Source organism: Nothoprocta perdicaria, unplaced genomic scaffold (genome assembly GCF_003342845.1).
Source record: "Nothoprocta perdicaria isolate Ctin4 unplaced genomic scaffold, notPer1 scaffold_118, whole genome shotgun sequence".
NCBI classification, from domain to species: Eukaryota; Metazoa; Chordata; class Aves; order Tinamiformes; family Tinamidae; genus Nothoprocta; species Nothoprocta perdicaria.
The window spans coordinates 2,264,508-2,283,634 of record NW_020454294.1 but is presented as its reverse complement, the minus strand read 5'-3'; the positions used below and the strand labels follow the sequence as shown (position 1 = coordinate 2,283,634).

The 19,127-nt window shown below is 49.6% G+C and overlaps 1 protein-coding gene across 3 annotated transcripts; it reads right to left on the bottom strand.

Moving 5' to 3' along the window:
- Positions 1-7,758: 7,758 nt before the first annotated feature.
- Positions 7,759-11,373, bottom strand: LOC112959693. Of its 3 annotated transcripts, XM_026053765.1 has the most exons (6): positions 11,250-11,373; positions 10,873-11,127; positions 9,421-9,571; positions 9,199-9,331; positions 8,950-9,052; positions 7,759-7,905 (listed from the first exon to the last, which is right to left on the bottom strand). In XM_026053765.1, the coding sequence occupies exons 3-6, from the start codon at positions 9,423-9,425 to the stop codon at positions 7,778-7,780; spliced, it is 369 nt and encodes a 122-aa protein (XP_025909550.1). In that variant the 5' UTR covers positions 9,426-9,571; positions 10,873-11,127; positions 11,250-11,373; the 3' UTR covers positions 7,759-7,777. The 3 variants fall into 3 exon arrangements, with proteins under 3 accessions (XP_025909550.1, XP_025909548.1, XP_025909549.1); XM_026053763.1 differs by lacking the exons at positions 10,873-11,127; positions 11,250-11,373 and having other exon boundaries at positions 9,421-10,215; XM_026053764.1 differs by lacking the exons at positions 8,950-9,052; positions 10,873-11,127; positions 11,250-11,373 and having other exon boundaries at positions 9,421-10,215.
- Positions 11,374-19,127: the final 7,754 nt, after the last annotated feature.

Genomic DNA, 19,127 nt, shown 5'->3' with positions numbered 1-19,127 from the left:
TAAGCTAGGCTTTTTCCAGGAGAGCTCATGCCCTCTTATTTTTTCATTCCCCTACATAACATATCTACAGCAGCAAGAGCTGAGAGTAGAGCGGGTTACAGCTCTTCGTGCAACTCCAAACCTCCCCCGGATCTACCTGGGAGGCTCGCTGCAAATGTCAGACACAGCATTTTAAAGGGTTTCCACATGACATCTGCATATCGTTAAATAATCATGCGCGCTGCCCTAGGCCACGGCCAGCACGATGAAGGAAGGTGCATTTACTTGCATTTACTCCTCCAAGGTTTAAGCGTGTGCTGCAGGTCGAGCGCACGCGCAGCGACCCGGGCAGCAGCTCTGCTGTGCTGGGGAAGGGAAGGGAGCATGGAAAGGGGAGCATGGAGGTGGAAACGGTTCTCACGTAGAAGAGATGAGCACCTACCAGGGACCRTCCACCTGTGAGCACCAAGCGGCCGGTGTCAGCGCAGGGCAGCGCGGGAAGCACCTTGAGGAACCTGCAGCCGTCATCGTGGCTCCCACCYCCGCCACCAACCCCATGGGTGACCTTGCAGAAGCCACCCTGCAAATCCACCCCGGGCCTCTTATTTATAGCAGAAGCTTGTCCCTCCCTGCGGGTCCCAGGCAAAGCCTTGCTGACCAGGGGAGGAGGAGGAAGGGCTGAGCTGGGCAGCCCTGCACGTCCCTTTGCRGAAACGGCACCTCGTGCAGCACAAGCCACCAGGCCAGCAGGAATGAAGGCAGTGGGAGCCCTCCCAGCATCCAGGCTGCAGATCAGGCACCTTGGCTAAGATTCATCTCTCCTGACACTGAGCAGCTACAGGAGATGCCTACCCCTGAGCGCAGAGTTTGACCTCTGTACAAGCAGTGGAGAGAAACAGGCGCTTTCAGGGCAGCTCGTCTGATGTATTTTTAGACATCCAATTCAGGGTGCATGAATCATGGTCTAGAAGCACCCATCCCTTTCTAGTGGTTATTAAAGGAGCCTGGACCTCCTGGCGATGGCTATTCTGTAGTGTGGYGGGATGAATTTCACCCTTTATAAGTCAGGGGGAAGAAGGAAAACAAAGAAGCATCCCCCTTGGTTTCCATGTTAGTGGGAAAAACAGTGTCTGSACCAGAGACATGAGGTGCAAGCACCTTGCTGTGCTTCCCTTCTCCTTTGGAAACGTCTTTCAGATAGAAAACATACAACTAGYCTAAACGAGAGGACTTAGTTCTGCCAGGAAAACTTCATGTCATCGGTGAGTTTTCAGCTTTCACAAAATATTCTCCAAATGGAACCTCCGTGACATGAGAGCTCCCAAGAAACAGGACACACTGTTCACCAYCCTCTTTGGGGGTTCACTCCCACAGGGGCAGCTCTCTCTTCTCTCCCCGCGTCATTTAGAATAACACAAACCAATCCAACATGAAACAAAGTTCCCACTAGCACAAAAAAGGCCATTTCTGAAGTTGTCCCATTGCAGTCTTTACAGCCCCATTAYGGCCAGGCACAGGGGCTCTTTGCGGCAGCCCAACGAGATGCATCCAGTAGCACATTCCCCTCTGCTGCTTCTCCTTTGCACTTCATCATTCACCAACTGATTGTCTTTCTCCTGGCAGCCAGCAAGCCATAAGACTCCCTAAGGAAATTTTTCTCCTGTAAAACCCATATTTCTGTCCCCTCCCTGTGCTTTCATAAAGGCAATTGTAAGCGCTTTGTTTTCCCTCTTAATTGTCACTTCCTTTGATAGAATTTGCAGCCATAAGGCTCAAAGGACTAACATCATTTTTCTCTTTTTTCCCCATCTCTGGCCACTCAGGACTGCTCGAATCAGGCTTAGCGACTCCTGCAAAAGGCCTGAGCCAGACGGGGTGGCTGTATCACGCGCGCAGTTATCAGCAGTCTGCAGGAAGGCCAGAAAGCAAGCATGCCTCCCCACGAGAGCGCAGAGCCTGGCGCTGCGTCTGGAGTCAAAACTCTGCCCCGCTTCCCTTCCTGGGGGAGATAAGCACCTACCTGGTCCATTCTGCACCAGCCCCTTCTCCTGTGCGACCCACTTCTCCCTTGCTGCAGGCTCGGTTAAACTAAAGATACTTTTTCTCCACTCCCTGCTCTGCCCCTGTCCCTCAGTATCTCCACAGAAGCAGCCCTCTTCCTCTCCAGCTGTGAAGTCCATGATTTTTCTTCTCTGGCTGTGGAGACCATGATTTAGATGCTCCTCAGAGGCTGTCTTCTCCATAGCCTCATCAGGGCATCAGGTCTTGCTACCCTTGACACCCTCCCGAGAAGAATGCATAGAATACATACATCCTCCAGGAATACACAGAATACAGACGTCCTCCAGAGGGACATTGTTGCTGACACCCCGTGTGCTCAATAGGACACGAGTCCACACTGCACAGGCYGGTCCATGTCCCAGCCAAGGCCAGCAGAGCTATGGGGAACATACACTCCTGGATCCACAGCCAGCAGGACCTGTGCTACTGCAGCCGTGGATTCCTGCTGCTCCTGGGGAAGCAGCACATGCTGCACCGGGGCAGTGAGCTCAACATGGCCTGTCCTTCATGTGGACAGCCAATATTTATGGTCCAGACCAATGAGGCCACCTCAGGTGGAGCAAGAAACGCCTCTAGACCTTATCCAGGTATTGATCCTTCCTATAAAGCACAGCTTGAAAAATCAGATAAACCCAACCTCGCAAGTCCTATTTGCCCACCTCTGCCTTAATTACTATGATGTTCCACYGCCACAGCACACCAGATAGCGAAGAAATTTGGGCAAAGGAAAGGGATGTATGAAATGTCACCTTGCCTTTAATCACAGCTTATGGAGCCAGTCCCAAGTTATTACTCATACACTGCTCCACGCTTCACACGTATAATCCCACCGACTAATCCAGCAACTTGTCCGAACAAGTACGTTGCTAGGAGTGGGCCGTCTCAATCCCTGTCTGCATTTCCAGCGTCTCTCCAAGCCTGCAAGCAGCAGGGATGTTCTCTCCAACTTCTAGAAGCCTGCAACACTTTAAAATAAAACCTCAGGAAAGCTAAGGAAAGTGTCACAGTAAACACTGCTCRTCTTGCATCAACATGAGGAATCACAGAGTCAATTACAACCCAAGAGGTTCTCCCCAACATGACAGATAACACTGGGTAAACACCTTAGTTGTGGTAAGAAGCAGATAGGCATCTCTTTGCGCATATATAAGAAAGCATCTCAGCTTGAAGACTTTTAAAACCAGTGCTCACTATGCCCGAGGGAAGCCAAGAAATGGGGTTGGCCAGCGCAAGTGCTCAGCTTCCCTTGTAGGAGTTTGGATCCTCTCTTCATTTCTCTCTAAACAAAACCAGCCATTGAGAGTCCAGATCTAAAACAGAGCCGCAGTTGCTAAGAAAACATCGCTGCAAACAGATGTCAGGGGATGATTCACAGAGAAGGGCATATCCCTCTGCTACAGATAAACTCAAATGAATGGGGCTCTTTATACCTGCTCTTTCAAGCTGTGCTGCTTCTGCCTTCTTTGGGATTTTTTATTTCATTCATTTCTGGATTCACATGGCACAGATGCAGAACCAAGTTAACCAGTCTATGGAGCTGGYCACTGGCAAAAAGGTTTACGATGCTTATAACAAATGCAGGAAAAAGGTTAAATTGCGGCCCGTTTTCCTCTAAAGCAAAGACTTGTCAACACGAGAGACAACTTCCCCCTGAACCTGCTAGCAGAAAGAACATAAAGTCCATGGGCAAAAACTGCCAAGCAAGGAACGAGCAATTATTCTTGTTACTTTTGCTTATAACACAAAACTTAAAATTAACAGTGGCGCAGATAAAGCATTTCCAGCCCATTAGGTCACCAGGCAGTAACGCATGCCACTTCTTGAATTACTTCATTGTATCTCAGCTTAAACACTGGGCCTGACACATAAACAGCAAGTAGCCAGCGCTGCAGGCCTGGCCTGGCGCTAAGGAAGCCAACTGAAACTTCTCACTTGCCATAAGCAACTTCTGGGAAGATTGAACTGGAGAAAACAATTCCTTTGTCCTGCTTAAAAGATCCCATTCAGGTCTTAATAAGGTAAGATAACCATGACACTTGACGGACACTGTTTCCTGAGGGTTAGTTGTAAGTAGCTGTTTAAATAAGGAGACTTTGATGTGTTTTTATAGCTAACTAGGACAAAAAGGCTGTTATCATTCATCACTATTCATTACAAAGAAGAGAAGAAGAAACATCAGTTCTACACTTGTAAAGAAAAGCTAGCGAGTGGGATAAGGAACCTGTTGGGTAGAAAGAAASAGATTTTGCAGGATCCAAGCCCTGCAGGTCCATCCTCAGCTTTGAACACACWCCTCGTGGCACAGCACTACAGTAAGTGCTGCGGTCGCCACCAGCTTTTCCAGCAGGACAGCCCTGCAGCTGTCCTCTGCGCTGCCCATCCGCCCCTTGGAATTTCAGGAGCTCTTGAGTGCTCTTCCCCACCTTCCTTSCCCGCAGGAGCTCCAGGCTCAGTCCCTTGCATCAGGGACACCCCACAACGCCACTGCCTGTCCCCGCAGTGAACGCACGCACTGCTCGGCCTTGGAAATGAATAATTCAGGCTGCCCTGATTTTAGCAGGAGGTGGCTGCGCGCGTGCAGCAGGATGGTGCGCAGCCCAATGCGCCCTGTTATCACCTCTTGCTCGGAGCCAGGAGGCTGGGCCACAGCTCTGCAGGTGCCAGGCGCCGCACCTCTTCCAGACATCCCATGTCAGGCAGCAGCACGAGACGTGACTGCCAAGCTGTGGCCATGCCGGCTTGGCCACCAGCTGCGCAACGTAGCCAAGCACGGCCAGCTCCTGCACACGGCAGCGCTCTCTGTGTCTGCCCATCAGGCAGCAAAAGACACTCCTGAAAGCTGAGACTGGGGAAAAAGAAAAAGGATAAGTGACGGAAAGAAGAGGGGCACAGGATAGCAGGGTCTTTGGGCAACCTCAAGAGTGAGGCAGAAGAGATGTGAGGACCATGTAGAATCTGCCCTGAGAAGGACTTAGAGAAATCCTCTATGTCAAAAGTTTTTTTTCTCCACACACTTCTCCCCACTTTCTCCCCACACTTTGGGATGTGTGCACCTGCTCTGCCCCAAAACCCTGCGAAAGCCCTCGGGCAAAGAGAAGGGAGATGAATCTTGGTGGGTAGGGGGTCTGCATTAGTGACAGAGCCAAAAGGATGACCCAGGGCTGTTCCTAAACCTGTGCACCTGAGTCAGCACCAAGGTCACCGCATGCGGCATCCCCTGGGCTGCGGTACCACAGATTGCTAAAAACTGTTACATGAGAAAGCAGGAGGGCTGCGGGGAGTCCTTGAGACACGGGGAGGAGGGGAGGCCGGCACAGGGGAGAGGAGAAGGGAAAGGAGCCCACGTACCCTGGAAGGAACATAAAGTTAAAGGCTTCGGCAGGCAATGTTTTATCTGGGGCAGCGGGGTGACCTCGCACACACTGATAATAAAGTAACTGAAGAAATGCCGGCCACTCTTGTGGACCGGTCAGGAGCTGGTTACACTGCTTTCTGCTTTGCTGGGAACTTTGCCTGAGTAAGTAGTYGGGATCCGTTCCCAACTACGTAACCGGAGAGATAAGGGTTTTAAGGAACAGGCTCCGTCAGCCAGGCTGATGCGGTGCAGAGCGGCCGCTCACGGGACACCCACTCCGTYCCACGCGGTGCGGAGCGGCCGCTCCCGCGCCGTGCACCGGACACTCGCTCCGTTCCACGCACTGCAGAGCGGCCATTCCTGGGACACCYGCTCCGTCCCATGCCGTGTGGAGCACCCACTCCCGCGCACTGTTCCCGGGATCCCCGCTCCGTCCTACATGCCACAGAGTGGCCGCTCACCACGTAGGCTTCCCGGGACACCCGCTCCATCTCACGCGCTGCACAGCGGCCGCTCATGGGACCCCCGCTCCGACCCACGCGGTGCAGAGTGGCCGCTCCTGCCCGCCGTTCGCCGGACACTCGCTCGGTCCCACGCGGTGCGGAGCGGCCGCTCCCGCGCGCCGTCCCCGGGACCCCCGCTCGGTCCCACGCGCTTCTCCCCGCGCAGGGCAGCCTGGAGCGGCGGCTCCCGCGGGGCTGCGCGTGGCCCGGGCGGCGGGAGCGGAGCGCGGAGGCGGGAGCGCCCGACCCGCGCGGCGGGAGCCCCGCGCTGCCCGCGCGCCCACTTGGCACTTTTGTTCGCGCCTCTCGCTGGCCAAGGGCCGGGGAAGGGGGGACCGCTGGGGAGGGCGGGATCGGCGGGATCGCTCCGCGGGGGTGCCCCGCGGCGGGGGGCGGCGGAGGGGAAGGCGGCGCCGGGGGAACAAAGGCGGCGGCGGCAACAAAGAGCGGCAGGTACCGCGGCGGGGGCAGCGGCGGCGGCCGGAGGCGCCTCCCGCCCGCGCGGCCCCGCGGCGCCGCCACAAAGAGGCGGCCGGCGGCGCCGCAAGTTGGCGCGGGCGGCAGCGGAGGCCGCGTGGCCCGCTCCGCTCCGCGCCCCGCGGGGCAGACTCACCGCGCGGCGGCCCGAGTCATCGGCGGCGGGAGCGGGCGGGGAAGCGGCGCGGCGGGACGGAGCGGGGCGGGAAGCGGGGCGGGAAGCGGGGCGGGAGGGAGCGGCCGCTCCCCGCCCCGGCCGGGAGGGCGGCGCGGCCCCCGCTCCGCTCCGCCCCGCGGCCCCGGCCGCCCCCCCGCCGCTCGCTCCGGCCGCGGCTGCTTTCCCGCTTTGGCGGCCGGAGGATCCCGCCAACAAGAGCAGTTCCTCGCCGGACACCGCAGACTTCCCCGCGGCGCTTCCCGCCTGCAGCAAGAGCGGGGGGACAGGGTCCGGCCCCGCGGCCACCGCTCGCTCTGCGCGCCAGAGCTTTGCCCTCCCTGGGGGGTTCAGTGGGGACTGCCAGGTGAAGCTCAGGTACCCTCAGCACAGCCCTGCTAGAGGGGACGCGTGGCCCCTCCTGCAGCCTCACGCGTGTCCCCCACACATTTGGCAAAGATCAACCCGCCTGGATGCCACCCTGTGCACTGGGTCTCCCTGCTGGAGCAGGGGGTTGGACTGGATGATCTCTAGAGATCCAGCCTCAACCATTCTGTGATTCTGTAAMATGAGAATTAATTATGTGAATGCAGAGCAAATGGGCTTTTTTTAACAGGACTCCAGGCATTTTTTCATAGAGGAGGGAATTCCCTACTTGCATTCACCCTCTTATTCCTGGATAGCTTCCAATTACACACTTCACAAAGCAGAAACAGAATATAAACCTGAGACCATTTTTACACATGCAGAGGTCAGCTGGCTATCTAAATAAGTAACTTTTCAAGCCACTTCCTGCCTGTGCCAATACCTTATTTTTTTTCCCTGACATTGTACTGATAAAACATCAACCAACTTAAATGAATAGAAACAAGCAAGGTCCTGTACTGGAAGGCGACAAAGCCGAACGCRGCCCGCTCCTTCCTGCCTGCTTAGTCAAGGCTGTCTTTGTATCTGCAGATGCGTCGAAGCAAGCTCTGCCAGATTTGCCCCCCCTGGTTTTCTTTAATGATTTTTTTTCCATGCAAGAGTGAACCCAGCACCTTTTACAGGGTTATTTTAGCAGAAAGGGGAGAATGCAATGCCTTGTGGAAGCGCCATTCGGAGTTGGTTACATCTGTGCTGCTCTGCCACAGCCAGTGCTTGCTCTGATTCACACTGTCCCTGCAACAAATCTCTCTGGGGGACAGGTTTATAAAAATGCTCTTTTTTATGAAGTTACTGGGTTTTGTTTGTGTGTTTTATTGAGGGTTAGTTAGTGTCTGTAAAGKCGAAGTGTTGTCTTTCACAGCCCACAGACATAGACGTAGGCAGAGGGCTGCATTCAGACTGCCAGCTGTTGGTTCCTGGCTTGGATGCTACAGCTCCCAAGAGGCGGACTGTCAAAGAGAAACAAGAAAGAAGAGAAACCCATTTACTCCCTTTGACTGTCAGATATCAGCTTTGCATTTAGTCAAGGGAGAGAAGTCGATGCAGTAGCTGTGTTAAACTACATTGCTTCAGGAATTGTTCCCCAAACGCCTTGCTTACTTTAAGACTGCTCCAGAGCCCAGCAAAGGCTGTGGGAAGAAAACCTCATGAAGTCTTGATGATCTGTGCATGCAGAGCACCAGCCTGTCCTGCTAYGTGCTTCCCACTGACCTCACTCTGACTTGGAGTGCATCATTCCAGCCTGTGTAGAACTGCGGGCACCTGTCGTGCTTTGTGAAACACAGAGGTCCCACCCCCAGGTGCTTGTTTTCACTTGATTATGCATTTACCATAATTAGCTTGTAAAGAACTTTGAAGACACAATACTAAGTGTTAGCAACGCTAAGAAGTGTTATTGGGCAGATATAATGCAAGCAATTAAATATTAATACAATCAAGAAACAATGAGGGGCACAAAGGCAGAATTAAGTCATGTATATCTACTTTATATCCAAATCTTCTGGCTGTTGGTTACTCAGGCAGCCAACACGACACTCTCAGAATAAACTTCCCCCTCTCTTTATTTGCAGCCCCACAGCTGGGAGCAGGTGGGGCCCCAAGTGCACACAAAACACCTGGACAGTGACAYTGGTGCCAGTGAGGCAAGCAAGCCCTGAGCCACACAGGTGGACAGCATGAGTCTCATGGGAGGACATTGCTTCCATAAAGCAGAATTTGTAGGACTTTAACCCAGTGTTGAAGAGACTGAATTTCTCACATCTGCTGGGTAGAGTGTCTGAGGGATAGTGATGACTGTGTAAACTGTACATTGGTTTGGGTACTCCACGTCTTGTTTATTTTGTCGTCTGCCCGGACAAACCTTTGACCTGGTGATCCTCCTCCCACCCCTGCACACAATCCATTGCACTGACACAACGTGTACTGGAGCAGGGAGTCAAAAGAAAAACAGCCCAGGAGAATAGCTTGCTTCCAAACAAAACATTGGATCCTACCGAGGATTTGTTGGCAGTACAGATGCGCAAACAGGTTTGGCAGCACAAGTGTGGGGGCAGCAGGCTYGGACACAGGGATCGGAATGAGCAGCACAGAGTGGAGCTGAGGAACAGGATTCAGCGAGAGAACAAGGGGCTCGCATTGTGCCAGAAGCTTCAGCCTCCRCGCTTGGCTGTGCTCCTCTCACCCCACCCCTGCGAGAGCAGGGGAGTGTGAAAGGCAAGGGAGGGATGAGGGCAGTAACTCACCTTTGGACTCCTCTCGCCCGCCTTGCTGGCCCAGCAGCCGGGAGGAAATAYAGCAGCGGCTTCACAGGCATCGCTTCTGGTGGCCACAGCCTGATGGAGCTCTTGATGCTCCCTCAGTTGTGCTGCTTGAGCTCTTTGTGCAGTTGGGTAGTGAACCAGATCAGGAGACTGCTTAAAAAAGCGGCAGCCTCCCCACCTGACTTAGTGCCAGCTACAACTCACCTCATCTCCACAGAAGTGGAACCAGAGGAAGAGCACCCGAGTGAGAGGATACAGCCAGAAACAGAAGAACAAGGATCTGCCCCAGTCCGCAGGACCACTGAAAAAGGCGCCCTTAGGCCAGTCCCTGGGGAAGAGTTTCTGCTACTCGGCACTCGTAGACAAATTGTCACAATTATAGAGATCAAAAAGGAGGAAAAAGAGGTTAAGTCTATGTAGGCACAGGCAGTATTTGCATACATTATTCCCTTCTGCAAAGTGTAAAAGGAAACCTGAATGTAATCAGGTTTAAACAGGAGGAGAAAAAGGGATCATTTAATCTAAACTTTATGTATGATACTGCCCTCAGTGCATAAACCAGCAATCAAGCAAACCACATAGGCATGGACATTGCCATTAACACCTCACTATTCCTGCTGAGGTCTGTGGAAATACTTATTTAAAGTTACACACACTTAAATGCTTTGTTAGATCATGAGCTAACTTAGAGATAGAAGTAGAATGCCAAGAGAGAAAAACAGGATAATAATGCCAAAACCTTAGCACATCCATGTGTAATCTTCTGGAATACCTTCATAATTAGCAAGTCTACACTTTTTAAAAATAAACCTGAGTCTCCTCCTCAGTTCTACTTGTCTGCTGATTTTGCCTGTGTTGCTGGCGAAAGGCATGACTAACTGCAGATTGCAGCACTGCAAGTTAGTGCAGGTTAGGCAGCATGCAAACGATTGCACCATGTGTTTATCCCGTATGTATCTGTCTGTAAAAGACGTGTTTCAAGGAGAAACTGTCTTAAGGTAACCAAAAAAATGCTGAAAACAGCCACCTGTGAACTCCCAACTTCTTCACAGCGGGAGCTCCTGACTGACACAGCTTCACTTGCAGCAGCCCAGGTGAGGCTGCTGAGGACAGGTAYCCACACAGGGCTCATTTTGCTGCCTTTAAAATGCAGGCACTGTGCACAACTCTCAGCTTTTCGTCGATAAGCCAAAGCAAACACTTGTTTACSAAGTGAAACACCTTCTGCCAAAACAGTTTCCATTCAACCTTTTCCCATTTCTCCAAGTACGCTAATTCCTTCACTACAGGCAAGGTGGTTCTGGCATGCAAAGAGACATAACTTCAGATTCTACCTCGGAAATTAAAATGCCACAGCTGAGAATCCCCTGCACTAAATACAGGCTGAATAGATTCTCTTGAATGACAGTTTTTAATTGATGTACCTCAAATCAGGTACTTAAATGTCTTAGTGGATCCCTCAAAGCCTTGCATGCCTGAGGGGCTTAGTGGACTTAGCAGACAGGGTTTTTAGGAGCTCATACTCTATTAGACTGTCCATCCTCTGCAACAAAGACCTTGACACAGTTTTAATAAATTCAGAGAAGATTTGGGCTGTTACCTTAAGCTCAAGTTTTTATACACTTTTTTTCTACTTTTATTAGTCAGATGTGTTACCTCTTCTATCCTTAGACAGTCACTGCTACAGCACTTGCACTGCCAGCTTGAAGGGAATTGCAGTGAGCTTGTAGATCAGGATCATCAGCTCCATCCTCATGCACCACAACCTGCTGCATCCAAAGGCAGGTTAGCAGGGAAGCTGGAGGAGGGAAATCTGCCAGGAGTCACTGTATACAGCTGATCATAGCAGGAACTGGSAAAACATAGTACAGTGATCAAAACCACATCTGGGTTCAGAGAGCTGCAGGATATCTGAGGAAATAATAGAGAAAATGCCTAAGCAGCTACTTYGCAAAGCAGGGCCAACATGAGAACTGCAAGTTGCAGGTGCTTTGCAAGTACAACAGGACTGCAAAAGGCACCCAAAGACTTACATGCTTTTAGGTTGATCATCTCCTCTCACTTCTGCAGCTTTTTCTCAGGGCTCAGACAAGAACTGCAGGTTTTTTTCCCCACTTTGAACAGCAGCTGCTCTAATCTCTTTACAACTACTYCTTTTCTTGAAACCTCCAGGAAAGAGAAGGGGGGGAATTTTTTTCCACTGCCCCCACCACCACCCCTTTAATTACAGGTATTAATAATTCTAGAACACACATACCTCCAAAGGAAGCTGTCTTAGGCAYACTTCTTATAGCCTCAGTGAATAGCAAACTCCAGCTCTCAGCACCTGTAAAACATCAGTGGTTTAATTTGCKTGATCCGTCTCTGCTCCCCCAGCAAGACCTAAATGGTGGCCTATGGTGGCTTCCATCTATTTTCAAAAATGACTCAATGCAGATCAAAACTCCCCAAGAACAAGGAAGTTCTCAATGGAGGGAAGTGGGGTTAAGGCTTCTTTGGAAGTAGGCGTTCCCAATTGCCACCTTCAAAAATCTTTGCCCTTGGGCCCCAGCCAGCTCGCAGTTCTGTCAACATCTTTACTGCCAACTTTACTAGCACAGTCACACAAAAGTAAATCTAGTGTGAGAAGAGGATTAAGCCCATTTTGGTTTTATGGTCTATGAAATGTCTACTGCCCGGGTGTCACTATGCAGCCATAAATGACAGGAAAAAAACAAAAAGGAAGGAATTCCGACTAGTGTTGCGTCTTCAAGACTGTAAAGGAAGAAAGCAAAACAAAATCAAAACCCACAAAATAATCCCAGGACCTTAACTGTCCAGTAAAGTATATATTTATACAAGGTTTCTAAACCAGAGGCCAAAAGTTTGTACCTTGGCAGGTGCTAGTTGAGGTATGTTAATTTTCTTCTGCAAAATAAGATTAGGAACATTAATTTGTCATGCATTCAAGTTTGGAATTTCATCTGCAAGGGGATTAAAGCTCAGGCAAACATGAGCCTGCCTGGATAATGCACTACTCCGTGTGCTGTTTTCCTTGGGAAGGACAGGAGACAAGAGGCTGGGATGAGAACAGTGCAGGGGGCTATAGGGGAAAGGCACTATAATGATTATTTCTTCTCTCATGGCTGAGATTTGCAAGAGACTGAGGGAGCTTTGCAAGAGACTGAGGGAATTAGATTCCTGGTTTCTAAATATTTCAATAGGATTTAAGTTCCTGTCTCCCTTAGGCTGCTTCGCTCAAATATGCCTATAGATTAGAAAGTGGTGGGGTTTTTTTTCTTTTTTTTTTTTTTTAATACTATAACACTTACTATATTTCAGTTCTTTGGCTGGGAATATCTTTTGGCTCCAGATTTCTATAATCTTAGGGCTCAAATCCCTTAGCAGGATCATAATGTAAATAACCCTAAAGTATTACAATTACTAATAGCATAACTCCACAGAGGTGTCAGCTGAAAAACAGCTGGGCTAAGTACATATTTCAATTAAAGATGCAGAATTATAAGGATTTATGCATGAGCTTGAAAAGCAGACCGTATTTAAAATGTGCTTCTGGGCAAGAAATTGTCTTTTCATTGCCTTTATTATTTTCCAATTAATAATATCAGGCTTAAAGTCTCATTCAGTCCTTACTTGGGTAAATTTGTCTTTGTCTTCAGTGTAAGGTTTTCTGGACTATTGTGACAACTTTCTTTTTTTGTCACGTAAGTAGGGACTGTAATTAGATATTGTGCTGACTCAAAGGCACAAATGATGGTGTTTGCCAAAATGCAAGTCTGGGGTTCTGGTAGACATTAACATACATGCTACTTCTTTGCTTCATTCTTCAGTCCACATAGATACAATTTCTTGAAGGCCACAAACAGAAAAAAAAAGGCACATGGAAGATAAACTGCAGTGACCCCTTTTTTGGGGATTTAGTGATATTTGTTTTGGCATCACAGATATATTTAGTAAACTGTCATCTGTTACAGTCTGCATGGGGACAGCTCTGATGTTTTGAGAAACATTCAGTGCTGTGTATCACACAGTCTTTAAACTGCTCTTTCTGTTTTTACACACTAGTCTGTTTTAATTGCGGCTTCCTAGGGACAGGGTCCTGACCCTTAAAGGGATCCTTAGGAGGATCCCTTGCTGGTAACACAGTACTTGTTGCAGGGCACAGGCTGTTCATGAGCAAATGGCTCTGTGTTTGTCAATGCTTCTCCAGAAACAAAAGCAAATGCACAGGAAATGCATTTTCAGAATCTGTCCCTTGAATGTTTTCAGAATCTGTCCCTTGAAGGGGACAATTCCCAATCCTCACAGCCCTACAGCCCTCCCTGCAAGGTGTTGCTGAGTGACATGACTCCAGACAGGCACGTGTTGCTTTCTCCCCTTCTCCCCAACGCACTCTGTGCAATGCAGTGCTGAGGCTGGGATTTGAGGGGGGAGAAATAAACATTATTTTGTGTTGAGTCCAAACACTGGGCTGTTGGCAATCTGCAGTGACTCTCACAGCCCAAAGAAAGGGAGGAGAAACAGCAACGAAAAGATCCTGTAACACCACAAACCTTTGGTTAAACCAGTTGGACTCCTGCCGCGCCGCACGGCCATCCCTCGCCCTCACCTTCCACCCAAAGAGATTGCCCAATGCAAAGACTTTCTGTCTCGTTCAATCTGCCAGCCATGCTGGTGGCTGCCAGCACAGCCAGGGCCTGGAGAGACCAGCCCAGCTCAGGAGGACCCCATCCCACCTACTAAGCCAGCTCTGGCCTTCACCGGCTGTRCAGAGCAGTAGTAGCCCCTTATCCCCTCGGATGATCGGGTTGTGCCTCCCAGAATCACAGAATCATTAAGGTTGGAAGGGACCCCTAGAGATCATCCAGTCCAAACCCTCTGCTCCAGCAGGGACAGCCAGAGCAYGGGGCACAGGGCGGCAGCCAGGCGGGTTGGGAAGATCTCCAGAGAAGGAGCCTCCACAACCTCTCTGGGCAGCCTGTGCCAGGGCTCGGGCACCCTCACAGGGAAGAAGTTCTTACATGGAGATGGAACTGTTTATGTTTCAAATTATATCCATTGCCCCTTGACCTGTCACTGGCCATCACTGAAAAGAGCTTGGCCCCTTCCTCCCTACATTTCCCCTTCAGGTACTTATACATATTAATCAGATCCCCTCTCAACCTTCTCTTCTCCAGAGAAAACAGGCCCAACTCCCAGTAGCATTCCGAAATTGCCCATTGCATGGGCTTGTCTGGCAGCAAGACCCGCATCTCTCAATCAGTCAGATATTATTAACATTGGGTCCCAGCACCCAGTGAGGATCCCAGCCGCCCCTGTGGCTTTGGTCAGCAGGCAGAGCTGTTAGGTACCACCCAGCTGCCATACACTAAATTCCTAGCACTTATTCTGCAGATAAATAGTTTTTTTTTTTCCTAGATTTTAATTTCTGGGGAAAAAATACCTTCCGATAGCCAGGCCACTGCAGTAAGCTATACCCATCACACATACTGCTTGCGTCAGAAAAAGCAAGGTCAAAGAGGTACGCCTTGCAGGCACAGCATAATTTTTGTGATGATTTCAGTTCTTCTGGGAGTTATTATTAGGGTTTGGAGTGCACAGATTCTCGGATGGTCTGAGGACAAGGAGCAAAATGCCACCCCRAGCTGAAAAAGGGCTAGGAGGAGCCTGCCCTGGGGGTGGAGGTGTAAGAGAGCTGGTTAGTGCAGCAGGGGCTGTGCTGCTTTGGGACCAACTGGCTGCTTTGGGACTGACTCGGCTCCTTCCATTCTCGAGCTCCCCTGAGGCTCGGAGGGCAGGGAGCCAAGCAGTCCTGGAGCGCAGCGGGAGGAAAAGGGGAGTGGAGGAGCRCGAGGAAGGGCAAAAACTCAAGCAGAAGCAGAGGGGCAGGGCGAAGGGGAGGAATCTAGCTGGGAGAGCCAGCATGGTGTGAGAGCTGGTTACAGAGAGCCCGAAGGGCTGGGCCCGCAGTGTGACTGACGCAGGGCCTCGCTGCCACTCAGAGAGGTGGCTCTGTCCCCACTGCCTCCGGCTGGGTCTTCAGCTCTGTGTTGTCCTCTCTGTGCAGACTGCAGCTGGTGGGAGCCATAAACCCCAGCTTCGGTGAGCTAAAACTCGGCTTGGAGCTAGTTTTCAGTCGGATCAAGGGGCCTGTGGACCCAGTGAGCGGCTCTCATGATGGACTGGTGAGGGAAGGGGGCGCAGGCAGGAGCACAGGGCTGGGGCAGGCAGGGAGCTGCACCCTGCAAGGTGCCATGCAGGCAGCTTGAGGCAGCGTCACCTGGAGCAGGGCAGCCTCCAAGGGGTGATCCCATAGGAGCCCTGGCCACTCCTTCTCTCCTCCCATCTTGCACCGGATCTTGTGGTGGTTAGAGGTGAGTCAGATCAATTGGCAGACACAACATAAAACTATTCTTTTTTTTTTTTTTTTTTGGAATGGGAAAACTTTCTGATATTTGCTGAACATACTAATCCCATAGATAGATTTGATCCAAAGGAAGTAATTTTAAGCATGTGACTGTTGTGACTGAGACATGTGCACCTCCTCTCCGTCCTTCTTCTGGCAAGGCAGGACCACTGCTTCCCTGCTGTTGGCACTGGTCTCCATCTGATCASGCAGTGATCTCGCTTTCCAGAGAGCTAAATCAACCAACGCCTCATTACAACAACTAAAAATAGTTTCTGGCTGGGCTGGTTTAGCTCCCTGACTCAGTGTTCCGGTGAGCACCAATACAAGGCAGGAGAGGGGGATAGGAAGGACCTGGGTTCAGCAGCCTGGATTCAGGACCTGGTTAGATGAGTTTAGCCATGCCCTAAAACCAGCCCTCCAGCACTGCCTTGCTCAGGCGCAGAGTTAAACCTCTGCAAGACTTGCAGTGCCAGTCAGCATAAAGAAAGAGATGCTCAGGCATAGATGTATAATAACCACGCTGCCATGGGATGGTGTCTAGCCCAGGGAGCCTCACTTCTGTATTGAGATGGAGCACAGAGATCCAGATGTTTTACAGCCTTAGAGCAGAAGGCTAAATCAAGGTATATGTAGGTAATCCAAAAAAAAAAAAAAGAAAAAAGAAAATCAGTTAGATGAGCACAAGCACACTATATTTCTGTAAAGATTGATAAAAGGATGCATGCTTTAGAACCAAACTCAGCACAAATCCAGGTAAAGATATGGAGGATGTCTATAGGTAAAGGTATGGGAGGCCTGCGCTTGTCAGAGCAATGAAATTAGAAAGCCCTGTGTGACATGGAGATGCTTTTATGCCACTGCCAACACAGACCAAAACATAATGGAAATATATCTACTGTTCAAAGTGTTACTCTCTACTGTTCTAATAAAAAACAAAASAAAAATTCATGGAATTTTTGGCTCCATGGTTTGGCTTCATGCTCTTTATTCAGTTCAGGGAAGTCCAAAAAGGAACTAGGAATGGGGAAGAGGCCAGGGCTGAAACATGAAGACAAGTCACTCACAGCTGATACTTTGCTCGTGCCATTAAACCTTCATTTTTCAGTGCYACTACTAATCCTTCATTTTCATGAYAACATGGAAGATCCTTTATGATCATAATTTAATGAAAACGCTGAATCCAGAGATGTAGCTGCAAAAGGGTAATTGCCCYTTGTGCAGTGTATTTAGGGGAGGCAATTAAGTGTGTATTCCAGGAATGCCATGAAAGGGTGAATTTCAACAGTGACTGAGTTCATCAATCAGGAAAACTCAATTTAAAGAACCTGCCCTTTATTTTAATTTTCTTTTTACGTGGGTCTCCATAGTTATTTCATTTTCTAAAGAAAGACTGATTTCAATGACTAGAAGAATTAATCTCATGTGACTAACTAGGAGGGTACTTGTGGCTTTCACTTATTCAAGCAAGTCTGATATGTGCATTTATTCTAAACATCTTTTAATAAAACTGTTAGAAATTGTGGTGGGTGTTTTTCTTTTTTTTTTTTCCTTTTTACAAGATGTTTTATTTCTCATCTTTGTTAGATGGGATAGAGTTTGTCACACAGTTAAGCATGATTAAAAGGTTGTTTGAAAATATATTTTTATTGTATAAAAGATCTCAAATATTCTGAATATATACAGAAAACAAAACAACAACAAAAAATACACAGAACTTACTTTAAAAGAAAACTAATCAATTAAATAAAGGAGCATTTTATGTAATTGGATTTGGACTTTTTCTGGTGGCCATGTCCTTCACAATTTCAGAAACGATAGCTCTCAACCTCATCTGTCTTCCTTTCCTTCTTAAATAAGGGGAAGGAAACAAGTTTTCCTGCTTTTTCAATTTCTATTCGGTCTCTTGAGATATTCTTACCTGGATTCTTTAACCGACCACCCAATAAATTGAAGATCAGAAATATATTTTTTTCTGTGGAACGCACCCTCAGCAAAGATGTGGCCCTAACTCGCGCCGGCGTGGGCTCCGCTGACTTCAAACCACAGCGCCTGTAGCAGGAAACTGGCACTGTAAAGCCCAGTAATATTGTGGCTATGTTAAACTGAGGTCTCTGTGGCTCACATTTAACCATGAACAGCTTCATTTCTGAAAGACCAAGATCCAACTCCACCGTGGGAGTCACCTCGGTGAGTTTTTCSAGGCCTGCACTGATGGCGAGGGCAGCAGCGGGGTTCGCGCCCCCGTTATAACCGTTGTGAGGGGCTCGGCGCAGTTTGGGGCCGATCGGCAGGTGTTTCCCGCCGGCACCGGTCGCGCTGCCTCAGGCGCGGCCGTTACCAACGGCCCCGCTCCCGTCGCTGCGCCCCGGCGCGTGAGGCGCGGCCGTTACCAACGGCTCCGCTGCCCCCTCGCGGGCGGCCGCGGCATGGCGGGGAGGAGGGAGACGGTTTTCCCCAGAGGAAACGCCACATTTGGCAACGGGTCGAAGCGGGACGTAGCTTAGGAGGTTTCGAGCGTGTGCCTTAGTTGCAAGCGTTATGGATGTGGGCTCTCCCGGCGCAGCGAGGGAAGAGGACATAAAGTGTAGGCACAGCCACCAAACTGTGTGTTTAATCAGCACATTTTCAAAATCCTGGAGCCAAACACTGCTGCTCTAAGCTTAAACCTGAAGGGTTAAAGCTGTAACAGCAAGAGATCTCATTGTTTAGCTTGACTTTGTCTTCTGACTGTTTTGCACTACRGGGATTAATTCACTGCATGTGTGTGTGAAGACTATCTGTAACTTCTCTGCAGTCTTAACCTGATGTTAGTTGTAAAAGACTGTGGGGTGTATGAATGTAGTCTGTGCCTCCCAGTGTTTCTAAAGGATGATTTGCAAAGCAGCTGGATCCAAATAGATGTTAAAGGAGGAGGCATTCCCCCCCCCCCCAAAAAAAAAAAAAAAAAAAAAAAACCCAAAAAACGATAGCGATAGTTATGTAGTCCTGATAATAGAAGGATTTGGAAGGGAATGATAAACTCCTGGTGGCTAGGAAAGGAGCGGGAGGCTTAGGAGAGAGAGCTCACAGATGGGGAGGAGAACTGGCCCACCCCACAGCCTCCACGTGCTGCCTGTCACACCAGAGCTGAGACCTGTGACCAGGAAAGGCTTAGAAATACAGGGGACAGATATGTACTTCAGATTTATTTTGCCTTCGCAACCCCCCAAAAACATAAAGTATTTCCCTGGAGAAAGGTGTAAGTGAACCCGCATCGGCATCCCTGATCCTGGGAGCCCGTGATAACTGCTCCTTTTCAGTCTTGAGTTTTAACAGTGCTGTAATTGAGTGGGGTGTATTCCAAGGCAATGTGTCGATGGAATATATATTGCTCTCATTGACCCGAGATTTCTTAAAAATAAAGAGTTTCACATGATTGCAAAGAATATTTACAAAACGAGCCTTATTTTTTAACAGAGTAAAAGTTCACATGCATTCATCATGGATGATCAAAACCTTAAAT